The sequence below is a fragment of the Schistocerca americana genome, chromosome 7 (assembly GCF_021461395.2).
Source record: "Schistocerca americana isolate TAMUIC-IGC-003095 chromosome 7, iqSchAmer2.1, whole genome shotgun sequence".
NCBI classification, from domain to species: domain Eukaryota; kingdom Metazoa; phylum Arthropoda; class Insecta; order Orthoptera; family Acrididae; genus Schistocerca; species Schistocerca americana.
In genome coordinates this window covers 355,956,039-355,979,483 of record NC_060125.1, presented here as the reverse complement: position 1 = coordinate 355,979,483, position 23,445 = coordinate 355,956,039, and the positions used below count along the sequence as shown (strand labels likewise).

The 23,445-nt window shown below is 41.9% G+C and overlaps 1 protein-coding gene across 1 annotated transcript in view; it reads right to left on the bottom strand.

Annotated features, from left to right (window-relative positions):
• LOC124622926 (nose resistant to fluoxetine protein 6-like) overlaps window positions 1-23,445 on the bottom strand; it is a 206,631-nt gene that overhangs the window by 16,498 nt on the left and 166,688 nt on the right. Inside the window, exon 10 of the mRNA XM_047148716.1 lies at window positions 9,499-9,641. Within this exon, the coding sequence (XP_047004672.1) occupies window positions 9,499-9,641 (143 nt within the window). The remainder of the gene's footprint in view (window positions 1-9,498; window positions 9,642-23,445) is intronic.

Here is a 23,445-nt window from a genome sequence, read left to right as displayed (position 1 = left end):
ATGTTACCGTTTCGCCTGCTAATAACCTTTTTAATTTTTCGATTGAGACTATGTGCATTTCCAATAAAACTGATTTGTTGCTGACATATACGTCCTAATTGTTTTGTGTTCATCTGATTTTAAGCATGTTGGGCACGTTTTGAGTGAAAATGTCAACAAATTTAGCAAATCAATAAATCTGTAATTTGCTATGTAGTACTGCTTTTGGTGCAATACTGCAACACTTATCGGAGAAGATTTATGTGTTTTCACATTTAATAAAAAATAGCATTAGCGAAACTGGATTTAACTTAAATTCTTCCTCGCCATTTGTTGTCTTTTACTCACAAATGTTCATTATCAAAGATGCCTGTAGTAATTCCTCAAGTTGTAGAATACAAGGGGACTGTATATTAAGGTCTTCAGTCCGCATTGCAGTTGAAATATGCTGTGCTTCGGTATGTACGGGTGAAATGGAATGCCGGCTGCTGTGGCCGAGCGGTTCTAGGCGCTTCAGTCCGGGACCACGCGGCTGCGACGGTTGCAGGCTCGGATCCTGCCTCGGGCATGGATGTGTGTGATGTCCTAAGGTTAGTTAGGTTTACTTACACTTTTCATTATATGGAGGCAACTGCCACTTTTTTCACCATGCAGATAACTTGCCCTAATCGTTTGGCAGTTGGTTTTGATCGTCTGAAGACTTTACAAGACGGTAAAGTACAGCATCATCTGCAAACAATATAAGAGGGTTGCTCAAATTGTCTCCTAAATTGTTTATGCAGATCAGGAACATTTTCTTGGGGAATGCCAGATTCGAACTGTGACCTTTCTGACAGGAAATCGGGAATCCAGTCGCACCACTAAAGATGATACTCTGTAGGCATGCAATTTGATTATAAGTTGCTTATGAGGAACGGCGTCAAAACCCTTCAAGAAATATAGAAATATGGAATCATTTTCAGATCTCCTGTCGATAGCACTTATTACTTCCTGAGAATAAAGAGGAAGTTGTGTTTCATAAGAATGATATTTTCTGAATCCGTGTTGGCTGTTGGTCAATAAACTGTTCTCTTCGACGTAAGCTGCTAAATCTTCCACAGGGTAGATGTCTGACAAGCAATTGTAAGACACAGGTAAACAAGAACAAGGGTTTATTAAGACCGCATAAAGAGATTTAATAATAAAAGAAAAAGACAGAGGCAAACAAGAACAAGAGAATGAGATTTTCACTTTGCAGCGGAGTGTGCGCTGATATGAAACTTGCTGGCAGATTATGTTAAGTTTGGAAGGGAGGAGACGAGGTACTGGCAGAAGTAAAGCTTTGAGGACGGGGCGTGAATCGTGCTTGGGTAGCTCAGTTGGTAGAGCACTTGCCCGCGAAAGGCAAAGGTCCAGAGTTGGAGTCTCGGTCCGGCACACAGTTTTAATCTGCCAGGAAGTTTCAAGAACAAGAGTCAAGAGCTTATTAAGACCGCAGTAGAGAGATTTAATAATAAAGGAAAATCTCTTCTTAGTAAAAAATGATACAACTTCTCAGACACCAAAAGGCATATGCCTGGAGCACACAGTGAATAAGCGTAGTGGGACGTGGAAACTTTGCCACTGATAATCCCTAACGACGGAGGTTGAGCGTTCGGCGTAGCTGACTGACGGGTACGTCTCAGAATGTCGCTGGAGAGTCGCACGTTCCGCTGCGGTTTCTTCCGACCGCTCTCTGACTGATGGACTGCTAAGAGCCGGTGCACAAATTGTCTCAGAACTTCGGTGGAGCGAATTGCGGAGGTGTTGGCTTGCCCTGTGTAGCGGGGGCGCGGAGAAATTCATGCCGATCCAGTTCCACACAAGTGACACGCCGGAGGAAATAGGTCCCTAGCACGGAGGATCTCTTGGCGCTTGTCCTGCAGTCTTACGTCCTTGTTGTGATCAGCCCAGCCTCTTATATATGCAATCCCGTAATCCTTCAATGCCCGAGAGGTTGCCAATCTCTTTAGACGAACATCGGGTACATGGCCAAACCAACAGTATATGTTCCAAAATCCTACTTCGAATCGACATTAGTGTTATGGGTGTGTAATTCAGCAGATTACTCCTATTTCCTTTCTGGAGTATTCGTGTAACCTGTGCAACTTTCCATTCTTTCAACGAGCGAAGACTTGTCTATGATTGTTAAGTATGGAGATATTGTATCAGCATACTCTGAAAGAAACCTAACTGGTATAGAATCTGGAGCGAAGGCCTTGCTTTTATTAAGTGATGTAAGTTACTTCGTTACACCTAGGATATCTATGTCTAAGTTACTCATGTTGGCAGTTGTTCCTGATTCGCCGGCCGTGGTGGCCGAGCGGTTCTAGGCACTACAGTCTGGAACCTCGCAACCGCTACGGTCGCAAGTTCGGATCCTTCCTCGGGCATGGATGTGTGTGATGTCCTTAGGTTAGTTAGGTTTAAGTAGTTCTAAGTTCTAGGGGACTGATGACCTCAGAAGTTAAGTCCCATAGTGCTCAGAACCATTTGAACCATTTTTTGTTGTTCCTGATTCGAATTCTGGAATATTTACTTAGACTTTCTTGGTGAAGGAATTTAGGAAAACTGTGTATAGCAACTCTACTATAGTGGCACTTTCAGCAATAATATTACCGATGCTATCGCGCAGTGAAGGTATTGATTACGTCTTGTCACTGATGTACTTTAAATATAATAAAATCTCTTTGGATTTTCTACCAGATTTCAAGACAGAGCATCGTTGTGGAAACTATTAAAATCATCTCTCTTTGAAGTTCTCACTGATTTTGAGCTTCCATTAGACTTCGCCAGTCTTGGGGATTTTGCGTTCTTTTAAGTTTGGCATGTTTCTTTCGTTGCTTCTGCAACAGTGTTCTGACCTGTTTTATTTGGTATATATGTCTCAATTGCCATCGATACTATTTCTTTGAATTTAAACCAGTCTGGTCTGTATTTACATAAAGGAGTGGAGATGTCTCTTAGAAAACCGTCAAGCGAATTTTTATCTTCTTTTTGAAAGGGATATAAGGGTGAGTTACTAACTATTGCCACCGAGAAAAACTCCGAAAATGAGGAATGAGCTGGAAAGTTTGTGGTACAAAAGTTGCATAGGACAACGGGGTCCATAATATGACGTTGGTTCTTTGTTGCTAGCTACGGTCGCTTCAGAGATATGAATGTCAACTTTGTTTTTTTAAATGGGATACTATACTTTGGTACTTATTTTCTGATAGCTGTTCTCGAGACGAATCCAGTGATGTGTAGCTGTAAAGTCTTTGAAGGTCAACGAAGATCAAAAAGGTGGCATGAACGTCCATTTACAGAATGTGTTCGAAGTGATGACCATTGGTATGAATGCAGTGCTGAATCTTCGTATCATGGATTGAGTGGTATTCCTTATCACTTTGACACTTATCGAAGCACTTGTTCTGACAATTCTGTCTCATACATCGCGCAAATAGTAAATATTCGTCGCATACGCCGTATCCATCTAAAGTGCCATTGACATATGAACACCATTCGACGGTTTAGCAATACAACGCTAATAGGAACGGTAAGGCCAGTATCGTCGAATCAAGCGAATGAGAATTATGTATTCCTTCGATGAACAAATCGATATGCTTCTCATTTACGAAGAATGCCAACGAAATTCAGTGAGAGCTACAGACTTATACGCTGAAAGATATCCTGAACGTACTCACCCTATACGTCGTACACTTAAATGTGTGTTTGATAAATTGAGAACAACTGGATCTTCAATGCATCCGAAACATATCCAGCAAAGGAAAGTTACTAACGAGGAAACGGAAATTGGTACTGTTGCCACTGTGTTTGGAGATCATTGCGTTAGTTCGCGTCAAATCGCAAGGGAATCTTGCATGAGCCAGAGTAATGTTGTTCGTGTTCTGCATCGTCATGAATATCGTCCTTACCATGTCAGTCTCCACCAAGAATTAACTGATACGGATTGTTTGCGTCGCACTGAATTCTGCCGATGGGCTCAACTTCAGATTCAGAGGGATGACACATTTATTAATTTGATTTTATTCACTGTCGAGGCTACATTCAGGAACCATGGAAATGTTAATTTGCATGACATGCATTACGGGGCAACTGAAAATCCATATTGGTTGCGGCAAGTTGCACACCAAAAACGGTGGTCGGTGAATGTACGGTGTGGGATTCTGGAGGACAGAAATATAGGACCCTGTTTTATCGAAGGAAATCTTAATGGTGGGAAGTACACCACATTCCTGCAAGAAACATTAGGTGTGTTATTGGAAGAAATACCTTTAGGAACGAGGAATAGAATGTGATATCAACACGATGGATGTTCGGGACATTTTTCGCTAATAGCTAGAAATGAGTTGCAGAGACAATTCCCAAATCGTTTGAGTAGACGCGGGTATGCTCTTTCGCCAGACTTGACGTCTCTGGATTTTTTTTGTGGGGATTCGTAAAAGACATTGTTTATAAAGACGTTCCAACGACATCTGAAGGTATGCGAGAGAGAATTGTCAGAGCATGCGCTTCGATAAGTGCCACTGTGATAAGGAATACCACTCAATCCATGATAAGAAGATTGCAGCATTGCATTGATACCAAGGTCATCAGTTTGAACACCTTCTGTAAATGAACGTTCATGCCACCTTTTTGACCTTCGTTGATCTTCAAAGACCTTACTGTTACACATCACTGGATTCGTCTCGATAGTCGCTATCAGAAAATAAGTACCAAATTATAGCACCCGATTTAAAAAAACAAAGTTGACCTTCACATCTCTGAAGCGACCACACCTAGCAACGAAAAACCAACGTCATATTTTGGCCCCGTTGTCCCATGCAACTTTTGTCCCACGAACTTTCCAGATCCTATCATACTTTCGCAGTTATTCTTGGTGGCAATAGTTAGTGACTCACCTTGTATAATTGCGGTTATTTTTGGTGGATTCGGATGGAAGCACAGTAGTTTCGTTGTCAGACAGGAAGACAAATAAACCAATTTAATTGTTAATTTTATGCTGCTAAAATTCGCAAATGTTTGAGGTAAAATTTACACAAACGTCAATTCTACTCTTTGTAAGAGCTACAACAAGGAGTTTTTAATATTCAAGGACGATTTTAACCGAAAGCTCGTGCAGCACGCATTCGCTGTAGCTTAGATGGTTTTTGTTGGCTACTTTGAAGCTGTTTCTCGATTTGATAGACCGCAAGTGTACTGTATCAAGTTGTTCAACTCGACTGCCCCTACAAAACGGTGGTACGTTCTACACGGTTATCGTTTACACCCTGCATAATCAGTGTTTATTTATTATATGCTAACGTGCTGTGAACAGATTCGTAAGGTCAAATAAAGAGGGAATGAAAATTGACAGCGAAAACTTATAGAGGTGAAAGTATAAAGTAATAGAAGCAAGCGTTACGCCAAACAAGCGTCCACAAAAGTGCAGTTTGTGGGTTAATTGGGGTCAACTGAATAGTGAAGTGTACAGAACGCCCATTGATAAGTTTGAAGAACCAGAATATGAATTGAACAGCCTTCTCAAGCAATACGAAGTGATCCAGGGGCTGTGTGGCGACGAGTAAAATTTTTTGGTTTGTTATTAGTTTTGTAAGTTGAAATGTTTGGTAGTCTTGTGCGATTTTAAGGTACCACAGCCATTTGCAAGGGGCTGAAAACTTTTTGTGTGAACAGCCAAAAATGGATGGAAAAGATACTATTCATAGGCTTCAGTGCACAGATCAACAATTCAGCTCGCCGAAATTGAAATAAAATATTATAACTTTCTAAGAATAAGCCAGAGGAGTCAGATACCACGACGATAAATAAAAGTCTACTGTCATTTAAGTGAGCTGTGGATTCTGACAAATACTCACAAGCACAAGAATTAGTTTGAAAATTCATTACAGATTGTTCTATCGTAGTTAGCAATTGGTACAGTTTAGAGAGTTTTGTTCCTGAAGTTAATAGCTCACCTTAAAAGTGGAGAATAATCTCATTCGGTTGCCTCACAGTTTTCTACAATGTAGCGGGTGAAACTAAATCACAGCACGTAAAACTAAACACGGGTTTTCAAGTTAAATTATTAATCCAAGTACGTTCATTTTCACACCGTTTCTCAAGATGTGCGCGATATCTCATTCGATCGAAAAACCAATCACATCAGTCGTCATTAACGCCATCTGGGGCTTAAGCGGACACAGACGCGGACAGAATCATCTGAACTGTCTCTTTCTAACGTTTGTACCTTTTGTTAAATTACAGTATCACAGTAAAATTTGGTACAGTTTCATTATTACTTACACGAATACAGTGCTGTCATTTTAGTTTTGTATCTTATTTATTAAGGTAAGTTAATCTAACACCTTTTTCTGGCTTTTGGCACGAAAATTGGTTTTTACTTGCTAATTCAAAAAGTAAATGTTCCAAAAAATTTTAATAGAGGTAGCTTCATAAAAACTTCTACCCTAGGTTTTTAGAAAAAGCTGAACCTCACTGCAAAAATAGAACTTTTAACTTCAATATTACGTGCTTTTAAGATTTCGAGGAAAGTAGAATAATTCGAAAACTAAATGAGGTAGCTTCATGAAAACCTCTATATAATGCTTTTATAACCATCGCAACATAATTCCGAAGTTAAAACATTCCAAGTTCAGTATTATGCACTTTCAAAATTTAGAAAAAATTGTATTAAGTGTATTTTTGAAGAAACAAATAGCGGATCACTCCGAGACTCAGAACCTAAGGCCTTTGCATAGTTTTATATAATCCGGCTAACTTTTGTAACAGTATTTAAATATTTAATTTCACGTAAGATTATTAGGCAGTCTCTTTGTTCCTCTATTCATGGTAGGCATTAGGCTTGGCTTGGCTTGGCGTTGGCCGAGCGAAAGAGAAAATTCATTTTCTCGCTTGCCACACTAAACATACCGATAAGTGCTTGCTTCCCAAAAGCATCTTTGACAGAACGGAATACCTCCATTTAGAGGTACGAGTGTAGAGTGAACAGTAAGATACAATGCACTGAATTAGTATTGTACTTCCTGTCAATGTAGGCTATGGATGGAGTTTGAGTCCAGTTGGATAGGGACCTAATTGGAAATTTACATTTCAAACACGTTTGTACTTACTAGGACATATTCCATGTTGAACTCTCTAGCGGTTCGCAACAACGCACTTATCTCGCATATGTATTGTTTCCATGTCTTCGATTGTATTGTCGTATACTTAACACTTGTGTCAGTTTCCACTATTAATTAGGTTATGCTCTGTATACAATATAGGTGGGAAGCAATATTTGTGGGAACCATTCACCCCGAAAGATGATTAATAAGAGTGCATTATTGAAGGATGAGCTGGAAATGCCTTGGGATAAACTTCGAAAATTGGCACAACAAAGCCATAGTAAAACTACACTCATCCATTCATTAAATGGGTGATTACATCCTAAAACTGTCTAGTATTCAGTAATCCTGACTGTGAAGCAAATCTGCAAAGAGTCCGGAAGCAGCTCAAAGAAAAAGTGTCATTAGAAACTCACGGGCCCTAACAAATTCCAATATATGGCTTTGTCGGAAATCATACTTTTTAAGTTTAAGACGAGTATTTGTTTATCTGAGATTTACTCAGTTCATACCACAGACGTGAATTTTGCGTAAACTGACATCCTGGTATTTTGTTACACTCAGAGAGCATTGCCAGCCGACTGCCAGATTCTCGATTTGATCGAAATAAAAATAATTAAAATGTTATTAAATTGGGTTGGTATTTGGTGGACAGTAAAACCAGTAAGATATTTAGAAAAATGAAATTGTCATCTATTTCTTCTACCACTGCCAATTCCTGACTTTCCTGTTTCAGTCGCGAATGGTGTGTGGTAACAATGACAGTTGATAAATCTTCGTATGAGCCCGAATCTCTCTGATTTTACGTTCACTTTCTTTTTGCAAGACATATAATGAAGGCAGAAAAATATTGGTTGGCTCTTCTACCAACGTAAGGTCTCGGTAGTTAAACAGTAAACCACATCATGATGAAGAACGCAGGAATTGGATGAACATTCTCTATGACAATTTCTCACTTGCTAGAATTATGATAAAGATAAAATACGCTGCTCCTCTTCGTAGGTTCACTAGTTTGTTTTTCAATCGTACTTGGTAATTGTCTTGGACTGAGGAGCATTTGTCGAATCTCAGAGTTTTGGAGACCTTCGTGAGTAGTCTTTACTCCATGTGGACTCTTCCAATGGATCTTGTTATGACATCTGCCTTTTCGACGCTTGCTCTTTCCGCATCCGATCGCTCCGTATGCATACTCCTAGATATTTCCAAACGGGACTGTTCCCAGTGATTGCTTGGATGTTGTGTATTCTAACAGCAATGGTTTCGCGCCTATTTGCCCGCAAGAAGTCGTCTGTCGTAATTTCTCAGCCTCCTAACTCTTTTTCCGTTCGATAGCGGTATTATTGGGGTATCAACTCGCATTATACGTAAAAACATGATTTCTGTGTAAAAGGGTGATTCTATGTAAAAACGTGATTTCTGTGTTAACGCTGAATTTCAGCGGGTGTTACAAAGACCTCCTTTTTATTGATTTCTGAACGCTGCTTGCTGACATGCCAGGTAAAAAATACTTGCAGTTTATGTTTAAAAAGGTCTAAGTAATGTCAGAGGACGAACTTCTTTTAGAGAATGAAGGGATGTATGCCGTCTTCGTAATGGCGTGTTGTGTTGTAATCGATTTGTTTACTGCCATATTAAATTAACTAAATTTGTTAAGTGAAAGGCAATAGTAATCACATTTTATGTCGCCCTGATTTTGTTTGCACACCTGTAGTGACTGATATCATTAATGCTAGTATAACAGACTGTTACGTAAATCCATGTTATAATCACGAACAACTGGTTTTTATGTTTTCTGTCCACTGTGAGCACTGGCAACAGTGTTCTTTTGTAGTTTAATTAGTATTTCACTTAAATACGAATAGTGATTACGCATTATTCCAGCTATGATAGCTTTAATTTGGTATTTGCTAAGATAAAGGAATAAATTACCATTCTTGTGAATAGGTGAGTACTTTCCCATACAGTTCCATTTGCAGTGCTTCGGAATCAATGGTTTATTCTGATTTTCTGATTTATTAGGTACACGGGCTAATGAATTGTGCCGAGTGCAGTGGAGGGTTACTGTATGAGCAGAAGTTGTTGCTTTAAAGTGTAAGTAAATTATGTTGATAAAAAGCTAAATGCTCATTTTCAGCAATTTGTTCCTTATCTCAAAGTTCCAGCTAAGAATCGCCCACTATCAGCATAATTATGACCCTAAAAGTTTCGGGACTCATACATCGCAGTACTTCAACATGTAAGACTTAATTTTTCATTGTCGCCTGCGTTTCTGTAATGTTTCTTAATTTGGTCTCCGTTTCAAAAGTATATTAGGTTTTACATGAGCAGGGCACTTATTAATTTGGAAAAGTGAGTGGTATCTACGAGTGTAATAGCAGAAAGCAATACTTACAATATAGTACCGCCCGAAGGTGATAGGTGTCCTCGTAATCCCCCAGTGGTAGAAGAGGATGACTGAATGTGCCAAGTAGACGCAGTAGCTCAGTTTGGCCAGTGGCTGGAAACCTCGCCACGACAGAAGAGTTTTCACTGGCCCTGAATATGATGACAGTAATGTTGTTTACATGTAACAAGCAAACATAATACATGCAGGATAATCTTAAATATCTACCATTGTCCTCAGTGTAGTTTTGATAATGATGGATAATTAGATAATCGATTCAGCGTCATATCATCCATACTATAGGATTTTTCTTATTCTTACAAAACTTACATCGAACTGAACACTGAAAGTCGTACGTAGTATGTGGCATGACGTTCTGTAACAAGAGCATAGGAAGAACTGCATAGTCTTGCTTACGTTTGCACATATGCAGGGCAAACTGTATTAATTACAGTGAAGTGCTATCCACCATCTAGAAGAGGAGAAAGAGCAGGTTCGTTGGTTGTATAGAGAGACTGCGTAAGTAATGTATGTAGTTTCGTTCATTGTTTAATGTGGTTAAAGATACGTGCATTTAGAGTGCAACAGCGAAAAGAGGAGGTCATTTCCAATAAAATACACGTAGCATACATGTATTTACAATAATAATTCGAGACGCAGTGAGCAGAGTCTGAAAACTGATCACTGCAACTAAAACATGTATTCATTCAACTTAGATTTATGGGCAACCTACTTAACGTATTATTAAATGTAATATGTCAATATAATCAGGGTTTTAGCATACTCTTAACGTCGTATCTAGTTTTAAGATTGGACTTACGTATAAAAATATGCCAGTATAACTGGTGCAATTGCTTGGACGGAACTGAACAGGCAGGACCTATTCTGCTCTGGACGATGATACAACTGCACAGGTTTATGAACGTAGATGTTTTTCGAAAAGACGGCCGCGACACTTTGAAATATTTCCCGCGATAGTTCAGTGGGGACATAAAAAAATTGAATTGGTCAGCACTTGGAATTATCTTGTCTGAAGTTCACTGGAATACGTAACTTTCGTGCGTTAACCTGATTTCGTTTCGAGTTGAATTTTAACTCAGTCTGCTTAGAGGAAACTGATTATTTTAGTGCTGGTCGACACCTACAATCATTTCATTCGGTGTCTATTCGACTTGCACATGCTGTGTTAGCGTTGATATGAACATAGGACAATTTTGAACTGTGAACACGTTCACTGTTGCCAGTTGTTTTAAATACAGGATGTTCGGAAATTCCATTACACACTTGTAGAGGGGAATCAGTACATGACGTTTTGAACAGGAACACATGTCCGGTAACGTCATCCAACGACTTTGCAGAGTGTGACAGTTATAGGTACTGGCGCATGTAAGTATATGTATATACAGGGTGATTCCGTGATAATGATACAAACTTTCAATGACGACGGAGAAGAATAAATGTATCAATTTGAGGTAAGGGTCCCTATACCGGAAACGAACGAGTCGGAAGCTATAACCGAAAATCATTCTGATACATCTGACCGTGGGATACATGTGCCGGTACTGCTGCTGCTAAGAACGTGATGTATGCGACTTTCAGAGGTGATAGTACGGACCAGAACAAAAAAGAAAAGTTTAGTAAACATGGGTACTTGTTCAACAGAGGAGATGTGTTTCACACTATTGAAGATGAACAAGTGCTCATAGATCCTCGGATATGCATTTCAGAACCCAAATTTACTAGACATTTTTCTTGTTTTTTTCCATACTACCACCTCTGAAAGTTGCATACCCTACATTCTTAGCAACGACAGTACCGGCACATGTATTCCACGGTCAGATGTATCAGAATGATTTTCGCTTGTCACTTTCGACTCGTTTGTTTCCGAAACAGGACCCTCACCTCAAACTGATACACTTATCCGTCTCCATCACCATTGACAGTTTGTATAACATCATCACAGAATGATCCTGTATATACAATACATCTACAGACGCAGGCGACTGTAACTTTGGCGCTCTCTAGCGTCGTTGGATAAAGTTTTCGGATATTTAAAATAGTATGTACTCACTTTCCTCTATGAGACCTACAAGTTTGTAACGGGAACTTCCGCACACCCTGCATATAATGAGTTTACAAATCACTACGTTGGGGGCTCGAGCTATTTTATATTCGTTCAGCAACAGCGATGAGGTTAATCATCAGCCTGGATTTTACTTTTGTGATAAAGCTGAACTAACCCGTTAACAATGAACATTAAAAGAATAGTTATCGGCGGACATTATTTTCCACATAGCATCTTCATCCTAACGTTTATTTATTATGGTTTAAGAATCAGGAACAATTAACCATTTTTTTTACGTGCCTGGTATGGCTACAGCATCCACTATGACAACGACGACAGAGTCGACTGGTCATGTAGTGTCACTACTCAGATTGAAGTAAAGCTTGTGGCTGCCGTGTGGCGCGTTGCGTTAGCTACCACGGGCTGTTAAGCACAGTGTGTTGACGTGTAGGTCAGAATAACACATAGGCAAAAGGACTGTGACACGGGCGAGACATGCTTGGTGAAACCTGCACCGCACATCAGTGACAGCAGAAGCTGGCAGGACGTCTTAATACACCATGCTGTGAGCTACGTGACCGGGGGCTGGGTGATAGTTCAACGATAAATATGTGTGAATTTTGAGGCAGATACGTTCCGAGTGTAGCAGGACCACCACGACATCAGGTCCATGCTAGATGACGAGAAGAATGGGTACCCCGCTTCCGAAGCGATTTAATGCTACAAATAAATTGTTGTCAAGTGTTGATACAGATTCGGGGACTTTAATAAAGTTGTACGATTCTTGACTTGATTACGTTCGAGAGAAATGTTCTACGCACGACACATATAGAAACGCTGGAATCGAAAAGAGTAATATAAATATGTTCGAAACAGCCACAGAAAGGTAAAGTTTAAGAAAACTGAAAGTGGACGAAACTGCCTTGTCAGATACTACTTTTAAAGGAAAAAAGACTTTCTGCTTATTGTAGAGAGATTGATATTTGAATTGGAGGAAAGAAAAGATCGCTAAAAGAGTTTTGTATCAATTTTGAGTTTCTAAGTTGATTTCCTTGAAGAGACAACATAGAACTACTGAAATATGCTAGAAAACTGCAAAATAGTTACACAGACGACCTGGAATAATTATTGACTGGCGAGGAACGCAATATAAACCTCCTCCGTAACTACTCCGTATAGAATGTTGCGTTAAAACCACGTTCAAGAACTGTTTCCTTATTTAGATTTTACTCTACGACTATTTCTGTCAATCACTGCAAAAAATTGCTCGGCCGAGTGATCTTTCTCGCTCCTCAAAAGGCTTAAGAATTATTTGCGATCATCCATGTTGCAAGCTCGAGTGAATAGTGTTGTCGGCCTCTTCATGAAATCTGTCATGACAACGCAATAGGAGTATGAAGACGAGATCAATGCATTTGCTGCAAAGAAAGCACGCCGTAAACAGCTTTGAATGGCTCCAGTGTGATGAGTTCAATATGCATATATTCTTTGTTGTTTTTAGCAGCGCCGCGCGGGATTAGCCGAGCGGTCTTAGGCGCTGCAGCCATGGACTGTGCGGTTGGTCCCGGTGGAGGTTCGAGTCCTCCCTCAGGCATGGGTGTGTGTGTGTGTTTGTCCTTAGGATAATTTAGGTTAAGTAGTGTGTAAGCTTAGGGACTGATGACCTTAGCAGTTGCTAAGATTTCACACACATTTGAACTCTTTTTTTTTTGTAAGTTACTTGGTGGCACATTTAAGTCGAAATGAGAGGCGGAGACATTTTTCTCTGGCTAAAGGCGGCAAACAGCTAAATTCGCCTCTGCTTGTGGGACTCGGCGCCACAGCGTTCCTGACCTTCTGTCAGCTCCTCCCATCGTCAGACGCCTGCCAGAGAGGCAGTGGGTCATGTCTCTTGCACAGCAGTCTTAACTCGCCCCCGTGATGGATGCGAGCAGGGCCTGAGACACCATACCACATGGAATGCCGTCGCAGCAGAAGCAGGAGAGCACTGCTGACGTCGAAGCTGTAGCCCAGTGTCCGGCCACCGGCCACTGCTCGGCCCGACGCCAACAACGCATGGCGCCTACACATGCATCTCTTCACTGGGCCGGAAGACCGCTGCCTGCCAGCCGACGCCAGTCAGGTTCACCAGAGGACGGTGTGCCAGCCTCACATTGCTAACGGTAGAGGTTAAACTAACTGTAGATGGCACATCAGATGAATTCGGAATTGCGAATAACGACTACCATCAGCTGTAGAATGGAATGACGACAATGTAAATTTTTGCCGGACCGGGGCTCGAACCCGAATTTCCCGCTTATCGCGAGCGGTCGCCTTACCATCTGGCTACCCTTGCACGACTCACTGCTAGACCCAACCCTCCGTATGTCGTCAACCATGCGTCTGCGACCTGTGCTCGCACATCCATTATGTATATTCCCGTACAGGTCAGACGCTGTACTTGAAAGTCGGTTGCCCGGTATTGGCAGATAAATACGATATTGCAGTGCCTGTGTTATTCTGATTACGATGCAGAGTTCCTCTGGAAAAGCGAGCATGTCCAAAGGAACTTTTCATCGTAATCAGACTAACACAGGTACTGCAATATCGTATTTATCTGCCAATACCGAGCATGCGACTTTCAAGCACGATGTCCGATCTGTAAGGGAATACACATAATGGCTGTGCGAGTACAGATCGTAGACACGTGGTTGACGACATATAGGAATTTGGGTCTGGCCCGGAGTCTTGCACGGATAGGCAAATGGTAAGGCAACCGCTCGCGATAAGCGGGGAATCCGGGTTCGAGCCCCGGTCCGGCACAAATTTTCATTGTCATCATGCCATTCTACAGGTGATGGTAGTCGCTATTCGAAATTGCGAATTCATCTGATGTGGTTCATAACAGCTGCGGTCAGAATAACACAACCACTGCAATATTGTAATTGTAGATGGTGTCGTAATAAATACAAATTCCTGGGAGGTAGCCCGAGGCACAGAGTAATGACGCTGAAGTTAAGATGAGTAATGTACAAGTACCAGCTCCTATATCGAGTGAAATTGTCGAGTCTGAGGTAGCAGGAATGAGTCCGGGCTGTAAAGAAGTGATTAAGTGCGGGGCTGGCAACATAGCTTATTTAATTGCAGTAGTATCTGCGCCATTGGCTGATAATGGGGTTGTATTGAGGTCGGAGAGTCTGGGCCAGATGCACAGGGAAGTGGATGTGCCGATAATTCTTGCGTCGTACAGAGTGGAATTGCAGACGATGTTATTTTAGATACTAAGAAAATTGCATAAGAAGTTAGTAGATGTTGTGGCACGGTACAGGCACATATACCGCGTGTTTCAGAAATAAATACACACTTTTTATGGGATGATAGGTTGGATATAGATAGTTATCTTAAGTATACGAACGTGGGATCTCTGACTCGTAGTTAGTGCGCTAGACAACGCTAAAAAGTATTCGCTTTGCCTGGAGGAAACATCACCGTACTCGTACATTGTGATTACTGCAGTAAATACTCTAAGTGTGCGCCATTGACTCAAGCCGTCAAAAAACGGAACGGTGAACAATGGATAATGTTACGTTGGAGTGATCTAAGACGACTCCTGCAGCAACAGTAATTCGATTCACTAGTTCTTCCACAGTGTTTACAGGAGTTTGACACGCAAGAGCCTTCAGGTGGCTCCAAAGATAAAAATCAAGTGATGTGAGATCTGGGGATATTGCAGACCAGTGAACAGGTCCGTTATGCCGAATACAGCGTCCAGTGTATTATCTGTCCAACAACCTTCTCACTCAATTTGTGAAATTGGGAGATGCCTCATGAAGCTGGAAGAAAATCCGTCTTCTGTCCTGAAGCGACACATCTTCGAGGAGACCGGGAAATACATGTTATAGAAATACGTGGTAAACGCGACCAGTTAGACGGTGTGGAAGAGTGTAAGGCCCCACTACTTAGTTGTGAATAATTCCTGCCCAAACATTAAATCAAGATCGTTCCTGAAAATGGTGAACAGCAGTGCCTTAAGGATTTTCGCGAAACTATGCATGGGACTTGCTACTGTTGAACAGCCACAGCGACATGGAAGCGGAAGTGCAGGGACAAGTTCGGTAGAGATACAGATAAAATATGTGTAGATATATGTTTGAAATACGTTCTTCTTTTTTTTTAATTGCCTTTCGCGATGTGCCCATACAGCCGTCTCAACAATGGAATATCACTTATGACGATACGAATGCAAGGACAACACAGTATCCAGCCCACAAGCAGAGAAAATCTCTGACCCGGACGGGAATCGAATCCAGATGCCTTTGGTTAGCAAGCCGCTGAGCTGACCGTGCAGCTACCGAGGAAGACCGAAGTACTTTAAATATATGTGACACTTGCGCATGCGGGCAAAGCCATGGATAAAAAGCCCCCAGACCCTTGTACGGATTTCAACCGAACTTGGTAAACATGATGCTTACTGTCTTGAAAGACATACTGTTGCGACGGAGATAAAAAAAGGAATATTGTATTGGGGTAGAAGTGATAACGTGGAGAGAGAGAAGTGGGGGAGGGTGTGGAGGAGTTGGACAGATAGAGAGCAGGAAGGAAGAGATGGACATAGAAAGGCAGGAGGAGGATATGGACAGAGAAAGGGAAAGGCGCAAATTCACAGAAAGGGAAGAGGAGGAAGTGGACAGAGAAAGAAGGGAGTAGGAGATGGATGCGAGAGGGCGCCAGAGCAGATGAACAGGCAGTGGAGGAAGGGGAGATGAACAGAGGCAGGAGAGAGGAGGGGATGGACAGAGAGAGGAGAGGAGGAGACAGGTAGTTAGGGGAGAGAGCAGGGTTGGATAGAGAGAGTGTAAGGAGGAGATGAACTGATAGAAGGTTGGAATAAACACATACGCAGGCAAACGTCGGATTCTCATTTAGTTATGTCTAAGATTTTTGAGGGATCCTCGGTGTCTCTGTAGGTTATTACCGTATTAGAAGTCATAAAGCCTGGGGTTCACCCCACAGTCCATCCTATAATTTTTCTGTCATTTATCCCTTGTATCGCCTCTGCAATGTTTTCTGCACGGAAAAAATTCCACCTAAGCCAATTGTCGGAGTTGTAGATTCCCTTGTAGCTGCCTGGGTAAGATAGATTGAAAGACAAAGTACGTCAAGAAAGTCCGACTTCCACTAGGGCTACGTCTAGTAAAGCAATGCGGTGTTCAAACCAAGCTTCGCGATAAGGACAGCTCAGTACAATTATTTATCATTTTCCGTTGGTGTGATCTTACGTTTCGTAGTAGCCCGTTGTTCAGTTTTTGGAATATAATTCTAGGTATGCTGGTGATCTCGGAGAAGTATGGTTAGTGAACATTACCTCAGATATCGTGTATAACAGAGCTAAGTGCACAAACACAGTTTTTCAAAGTGCATAAAGAAACTACTCAGTCCAATAACTTTAATGTCATCATCGCTTAAGTTCGATGTCAAAACTCAGTAACCACTTACAGACGGCATGTGGCAGCGCTATACACCTATCAGGAGGATGCGGGGAGTGCTGTAATCTTTATAGAATGAGATGTTCACTCTGCAGCGGACTGCGCTGAGATGAACTACCTGGCAGATTAAAATTGTGTGCCGGACCGAGACTCGAACTCGAAACTTTTGCCTTTCGCGGGCAAGTGCTTTACCCAATCACGACTCACGACCTGTCCTCACAGCTTCGATTCTGCCAGTACCTTGTCTCCTACCTTCCAAACTTCACAGAAGCTCTCCTGTGATCCTTGAAGATCTAGCACTCTCGGAAACAAGGAGACGAAGTACTGGCAGAATTGAAGCTGTGACGAGGGGTCGCGAGTTGTGCTTAGGTTGCTCAGTTTGTAGAGCACTGGCCCGCGAAAGGCAAAGGTCCCGAGTCCGAGTCTCAATCCGGTACACAGTTTTAATCTGCCAGGAAGTTTCATATCAGCGCACTTTCTGTAATGCAGAGAGGGAGTGATTTATTTGACGTCCAGAAGAGTCTGATCATTGGCTTTTGGGGCAAGGATGGAAGCATTTTCGAAAGGCCTAAGTTTGGCGTGCCACCGCTTTAAAAGTGTACCGTGTACGGCAAAATGAGACTATACAAAACTGGCACCGAGCCAGCCGTGATGCAGCACAGGCCATAGATGACAGGGGTGAACGACAGCTGCAGAAATGTGTACAGGCGAATAGACGTGCAATTGCTGAACAACTGACCGCCCAATTGAAGCAAGTGGCTATCAACTGTGCTTACTAGGCACAGTCTTCTGTTCTCATAACTATGTGAGGTACAATTCTGCCGTCTTTGCTATGGATAGGGACTGTGACTGCGCCGTCCTCGTGCGAGCGGAATTGATGACCCTTGTGCACAGCTCCAGGCGGTGTTGGTTTCTGTCACAAAGGTTGAGGCTGTTGAGGTTGATCCCTCACTCGTGGGCGAGTGGGAGGTCGCTGCAAAGTGTGGGAGGTGGCGAAAGACTTCCGCGAGGCCGATTGCAGAGCCTGCCTGTTTTGTCTGACGAACATGTTTCGATGGATATCTGTGGCTGACGAAGCCAGAGCTCCAAATACTAAGAGAAAGCACTGGAGCTTAAATCGTTATAGGCACGGAAAGTTGGCTAAGGCTGAAAAAACGTTCAAACGAAATTTATAAAAAGAACCAAGCGGTGTACAGAGAGGATAGATTAAACACAGTTGGTGCTGGAGTGTTTATTGCTGTCAGAGGTAGTTTACTTTGTAGTGAAATTGAAGTAGATAGTTAGGTAGAAGTTATACTTGGCCGCCAGAATAAATTAATAATTGATTCCTTTTACCTTCTCTCTCCCCCCCCCCCCCCCCACCTCTGACTCGGATGATACAGTTTCTGAAGAGTTTATAGAAAACTTGAGTTTCATTTCAAGTAGGTACCCCATTGGTACAATTAGAATTGGTGGTGACTTCAATCTACCCTCGATACGATGGCGAAAATACATGTTCAAAGTCGCTGCTAGGTATCGTCCGACTACGTTCTCAAAGCGTTCTCAGAAAATTATTTAGTTATTTAGAACAATTAGTTCAGGAGACTACTCGAAGTGTAAATGGTTGCAAGAACATATTTGACCTTTTTGCAACAAATATTCCTGAGCTAATATGGAGCGTCATGATGGATGCAGGGATTTGTGTTGATCAGGTTGTTGTAGTGAGACTAAATGCTATGCCGGCCGCTGTGGCCTCTAAACTTACTTGCATCTGGGTTAAAAGATAACAGAGAGTGGACGGGTGATGGATTGAGATAGAGCTGTAGCGAAGTACGATTTAATGGTTGACTGATTCATTCTAGAGAAGGAGAAGTTGCTGTAGGTAAATTTTTTTCCCTTGTTCTGTCCGGATGCAACAGTCGCGTGACATTGCCTGCGTTCTACTCGTATACAGCCACGTGTTCTGTATGCCTTTAAAGCACTGCCTAAATGCGATCGTTAATGGTAAACATGTCGGTCATCAGAGGACTTCCATCTCATATGTGATCAACCTTGACACATTGCTCTAAACGATCTTTGATTTATGTGATGTATTCCATCCCCCCTATCGCAACTTGGGTGTAAAATCGAGACATCAGCGTCATAACTAAGTTAGCGATAGGAGCTTGTGATGCGTTGCATTCCCCATGTACACATTTGCCCGACAGATGTGTTGTTTACAGAGTTAGTGATGGACTGAGTTATAATTTTCACACTTCGGACGCTCCTGCTATGCCTATGCGTTTATTTGTTTCCATGTAGGATGTATCCCCTGCTACTAACGATCATTTTATATTGGTTTGATGCAGTCATTGTATAATTCCTGAACGGTGTTCGGATGTGAACAGTGGACACTATACGTCTCTGGAAAGCTGTATTGTGCTCGTATCTCATAGAGCAGGTGTTTTACGGTTCGATAACATAGCTTTTCGTAGAGAAACCGGGAAGGAGGATGTATGTACTGAGGTTGAATTATATTTCTCACAAATTAATATTAACAACGCTGCATTCCATACGTCTGATAGGTCGGAAACGCAGGTGATATAACACTATAGGCCCGTTTTGAGTGCAGAACGATGTAGCCTTAGGAGTGCGTGTGTTTATGTTCTCTCTTACCAATACATTCCAGGTACCGATCCTAGACTCTTAGAACAGTACTTTAGAGTTGATAGCTTGGTTGATTTACGTAAAAATGCGCCGAACTCCATCTGTCTGGAGCTCCATCGCCTATAAAAATCATTCCTTTCTTGTTCTTCTTAACTGTCTGATATTACATCATGGCACTTTGAAATCTATTACTATACATCGATAAGGAGTGCTAAGCTCTCGACATGGACGCATCTCGAGATTGGAGAGGACTCGGAAAGCTCCATTCATTCACTCCAGGTGGAGTGTAGCGGTCTTTTCTGGTCGGTTGCAGATTAATTCGCTAAAGGTGTTGCAATGCGGGTTGGTCAATGACAATGTGAGGAGGGTTTTTCACTCTCTAATTTTACCCTAAGACATCGAGAACGCTTTGTGACTCCCATATCCAGAGAGAGATAGATCGTAAATTAAACATTATGTTTGAGGTGATAGAAATATGTGGAGGGCTCTCTGGTATACTTTGATTATTTATTTGTTCGAGAATTAACATTGAATGGATGTACTGCACAGTCATCTATACATTTTCGCACTGATACTCGCAAAGTGGAGAAGGGGTGGTTTAGCTATGATACTCATACTGGGAAAACATGCTGTCACATCATTGGGCAGCGCTGAAGTTACTGTAAAATTGTTCACACTATGAACTATGATGCTTATTATTAGAGTGCATGGATGGTGTCTTATCCATCCCATCCATGCACTGGCTACCAGATAATGATTGACTGATAACGCTTGTTTGAGTTGGGAAAAAGTTTTGGTGGATGGACAGCAACTTCTGGGGTGGATAGCACCAAAACACCGACCGCGTACATGAATGCAATATGAGAAATCAGCCGAAAGGGAATGCGGAGTCATCAGCTATTACGTCAGTGTGAGAGAAGAGTCTAAATGTAGAGCTCGTGAATGACCTTCGAACTGTAGTTTGGAGACCTACGCCAACGCAGTACAACTGTTCGAGTTTGCTTATGTTGTAACTGTTTTATTTAAAATCAACCGGTGTGTGACGTGTTATGCTATCCCCCGTAAGAATTTGATTTACATCATGCAACGTCTAGTTATCTGCGGAAGGCCGTGGATCAGAACTTCTCAATGTCAGGTTAGAACCTGACACTGCCCTCGAAGTCGTGGCAGAGAAACGAAATGTTTGGCATTGTACGAAAGCGCGTTAGAAAACAATGTTTGAACCAGGACCAGAGGGAGCATCTCTTGTGACTTAGTATAGTCTGTGGGATACGATCATTCGCCTAGAGTGTAGGTGATCAAACTTTATAGTGGCCTCTGCGGTGTCTGTATATTTAATAGGCGGCAGTAGCAGAAGCAATTTAAGGTGTGGATTCGGTGAGGGATTGGGTATACTGTTAGGAATGCTTGGAGGGCTGCACGCTTCGCTATTCTGGGATGAGCGTTGCAAAATCTCTTTCTCCGTCCTGGAGGCCCACCGCAGGTCTGCGTCATTGCTTCGGCATCAATGCCTATGTGACTTCTATATCAGATGAAGCTAGTGGAACTTCTATAGTTCGTAATTTTTCTATGTTGGGGGGGGGGGGGGGGTCGAGAATAACGATGATAGCATGTTGGGCTGATTGATTTGAATGGACGCGGATCTGTGGTACTTATATGTAGTTTGGGGTCGTACCACAATGTGCGCATTTCCATCGAATGGTCAAAACCTGCTCCTGCTGCACTGATTCAGATCGTTCTGTTTCTACATAGGGTGCAGAAGGTGGTGGATCTGTCTTTCTCCAACTTCTGGTCAGTTACGACTTAAAATGGAGTGATCACATGAGCGAAGCCGTAGAAATGGGCGTGGATACAAGATGCGTAGGGGATGACTAAGACCAGGTTGTAATTTTACTATAGCAGACAGGTTTGAGGAAGGTGACTCGTTTCGAGATATGTTAGTGCCAGAAAAATGATTTACTCATGGGTGTGATCCGTTGTAGGTATGTGCTTGAATGGAATGACCTGATTCCAAATGATAAACATCATTTCTAGAGGATAGAGTAAGACTAGAGAGCTGAAAAAGTTAGTGTACATTTTATTTGACCTCAATCGGCACATCATCTACTACCACTGTTTGTGTTCCTTCTGAATCAGTCATCGCCTATAACTCAGTGGATATATAGCAGAATCTATGACATGGTATCGAGACAGAATGGGCTAGAAATAGTATAGAATTATCTGTTTGAGAGAGTGTCAAATACCGCTTACATACTATGTTCCTTAGCCAAATCACTTTCAAAATGCGGTAATTTTATCTCGAGGGTGCATCGTGGGCTTACACCCTCCTACGATCACCGTCATGGTATTTGCCCGGAAAAAACCATCTCATTCAGAGGTGATGTCGTATCTAGATTCGTAAAGTGGGTATAGCTTTTAACCTGGATACTTGTGTGCGCCTGTAGAACGAAGATCGCTTGTGATAGTAACATACGGTAGATACTGCGATCGGATTTTTCTTTAACATCAGGCCAATTACGTCTCTCTTCCTAAGACACAATGGTCGCAGAAAAACATGAGAGACATGGCCACCCGTGGTTGATTTTTTTTTTTTTTTTTTTTTTTTTTTTAATTATGGGACTTAACATCAGTGGTCATCAGTCCCCTAGAACTTAGAACTACTTAAACCTAACTAACCTAAGGACATCACACACATCCATGCCCGAGGCAGGATTCGAACCTGCGACCGTAGCAGTCGCGCAGCTCCGGACTGAGCGCCTAGAACCGCGAGACCGGTTGATTTTCGATCAGTATTATTTCGTATCGTGGGCAATCAGTTATTGAGGAAGTATTTTACTTAGTAGTTGTGGTGTGTGGCTCATATGTTCGCATTTGAGCACCAGGTTTATAAAGTATGTGTTTGTGGAACAGAAATGACTATGTCCAGTCGTAAGGAGAGTATGGTTTTGACTTGGGGTACTGTGATAGCAAAGGGAAGAGTACGTCAAATGATAAGAAAGGTAGTGATATTTCTATTTCCAGAGCTACTGCCGACAGCAGGGTGTATTTCTGATGCTTCGCTCCTTGTCGAGTGCTGTTCAATTGAGACTGCGATCGTAACATTTAATTGTGAGTATAATGATACAATATATTTGTGACAGGTTTTCTAGAATGATTCCGTGCATGCATGGCCTGTGGTGGGAATGATTAATGTTTCCCATTAACTGCAACAGCTGTCCGAATTCAGAGGCCTGTTGGATTGTAGGAATGTACGTGAGTTAACTTTTCCGTCCTCTAGACGACCAAATAGCGAACTAATACTTAGTATGTGTTGGGTGGCTTTCGTAATCAAGTGGAAATTTGAGAAGATGTTGCGTTTGCGCTGGACCGTTATTCCCTCCCATGTGAATTGTTCAGTTGATTTCTTCTGCACATTTCGCGCTTTTATTTGGATGAGAGAAGATCGATTGTGGTGTGTGGCAGACACGTTTTCCTGTTTTCTAGACATAGGAAAGACCTTAGTTGGCTTGTAAATTATAGGAATGATTTGGAATCTGTTACATCGCCGATTTCGGCATTCGAGAGTGGGAAAATCGGTTTACTCCATTTGTTTCTAGTTACTGAGTGGTTTACAGCACGCTGGACCTCGCAAAAGTTTGGCGTTTGTATAGAAATAATTTACAGTCTATATCTTGTAAATTATGTTGCGCTAGCGATCGGTAGGATGCTGCCTAGTGCGTGATGTCGGCGAAAATGGTATGATATTATGGCGAAAATAAGTGTGTTCTTGTAATCCCCGAGTCTGGAGATGTCTGTAGAAAA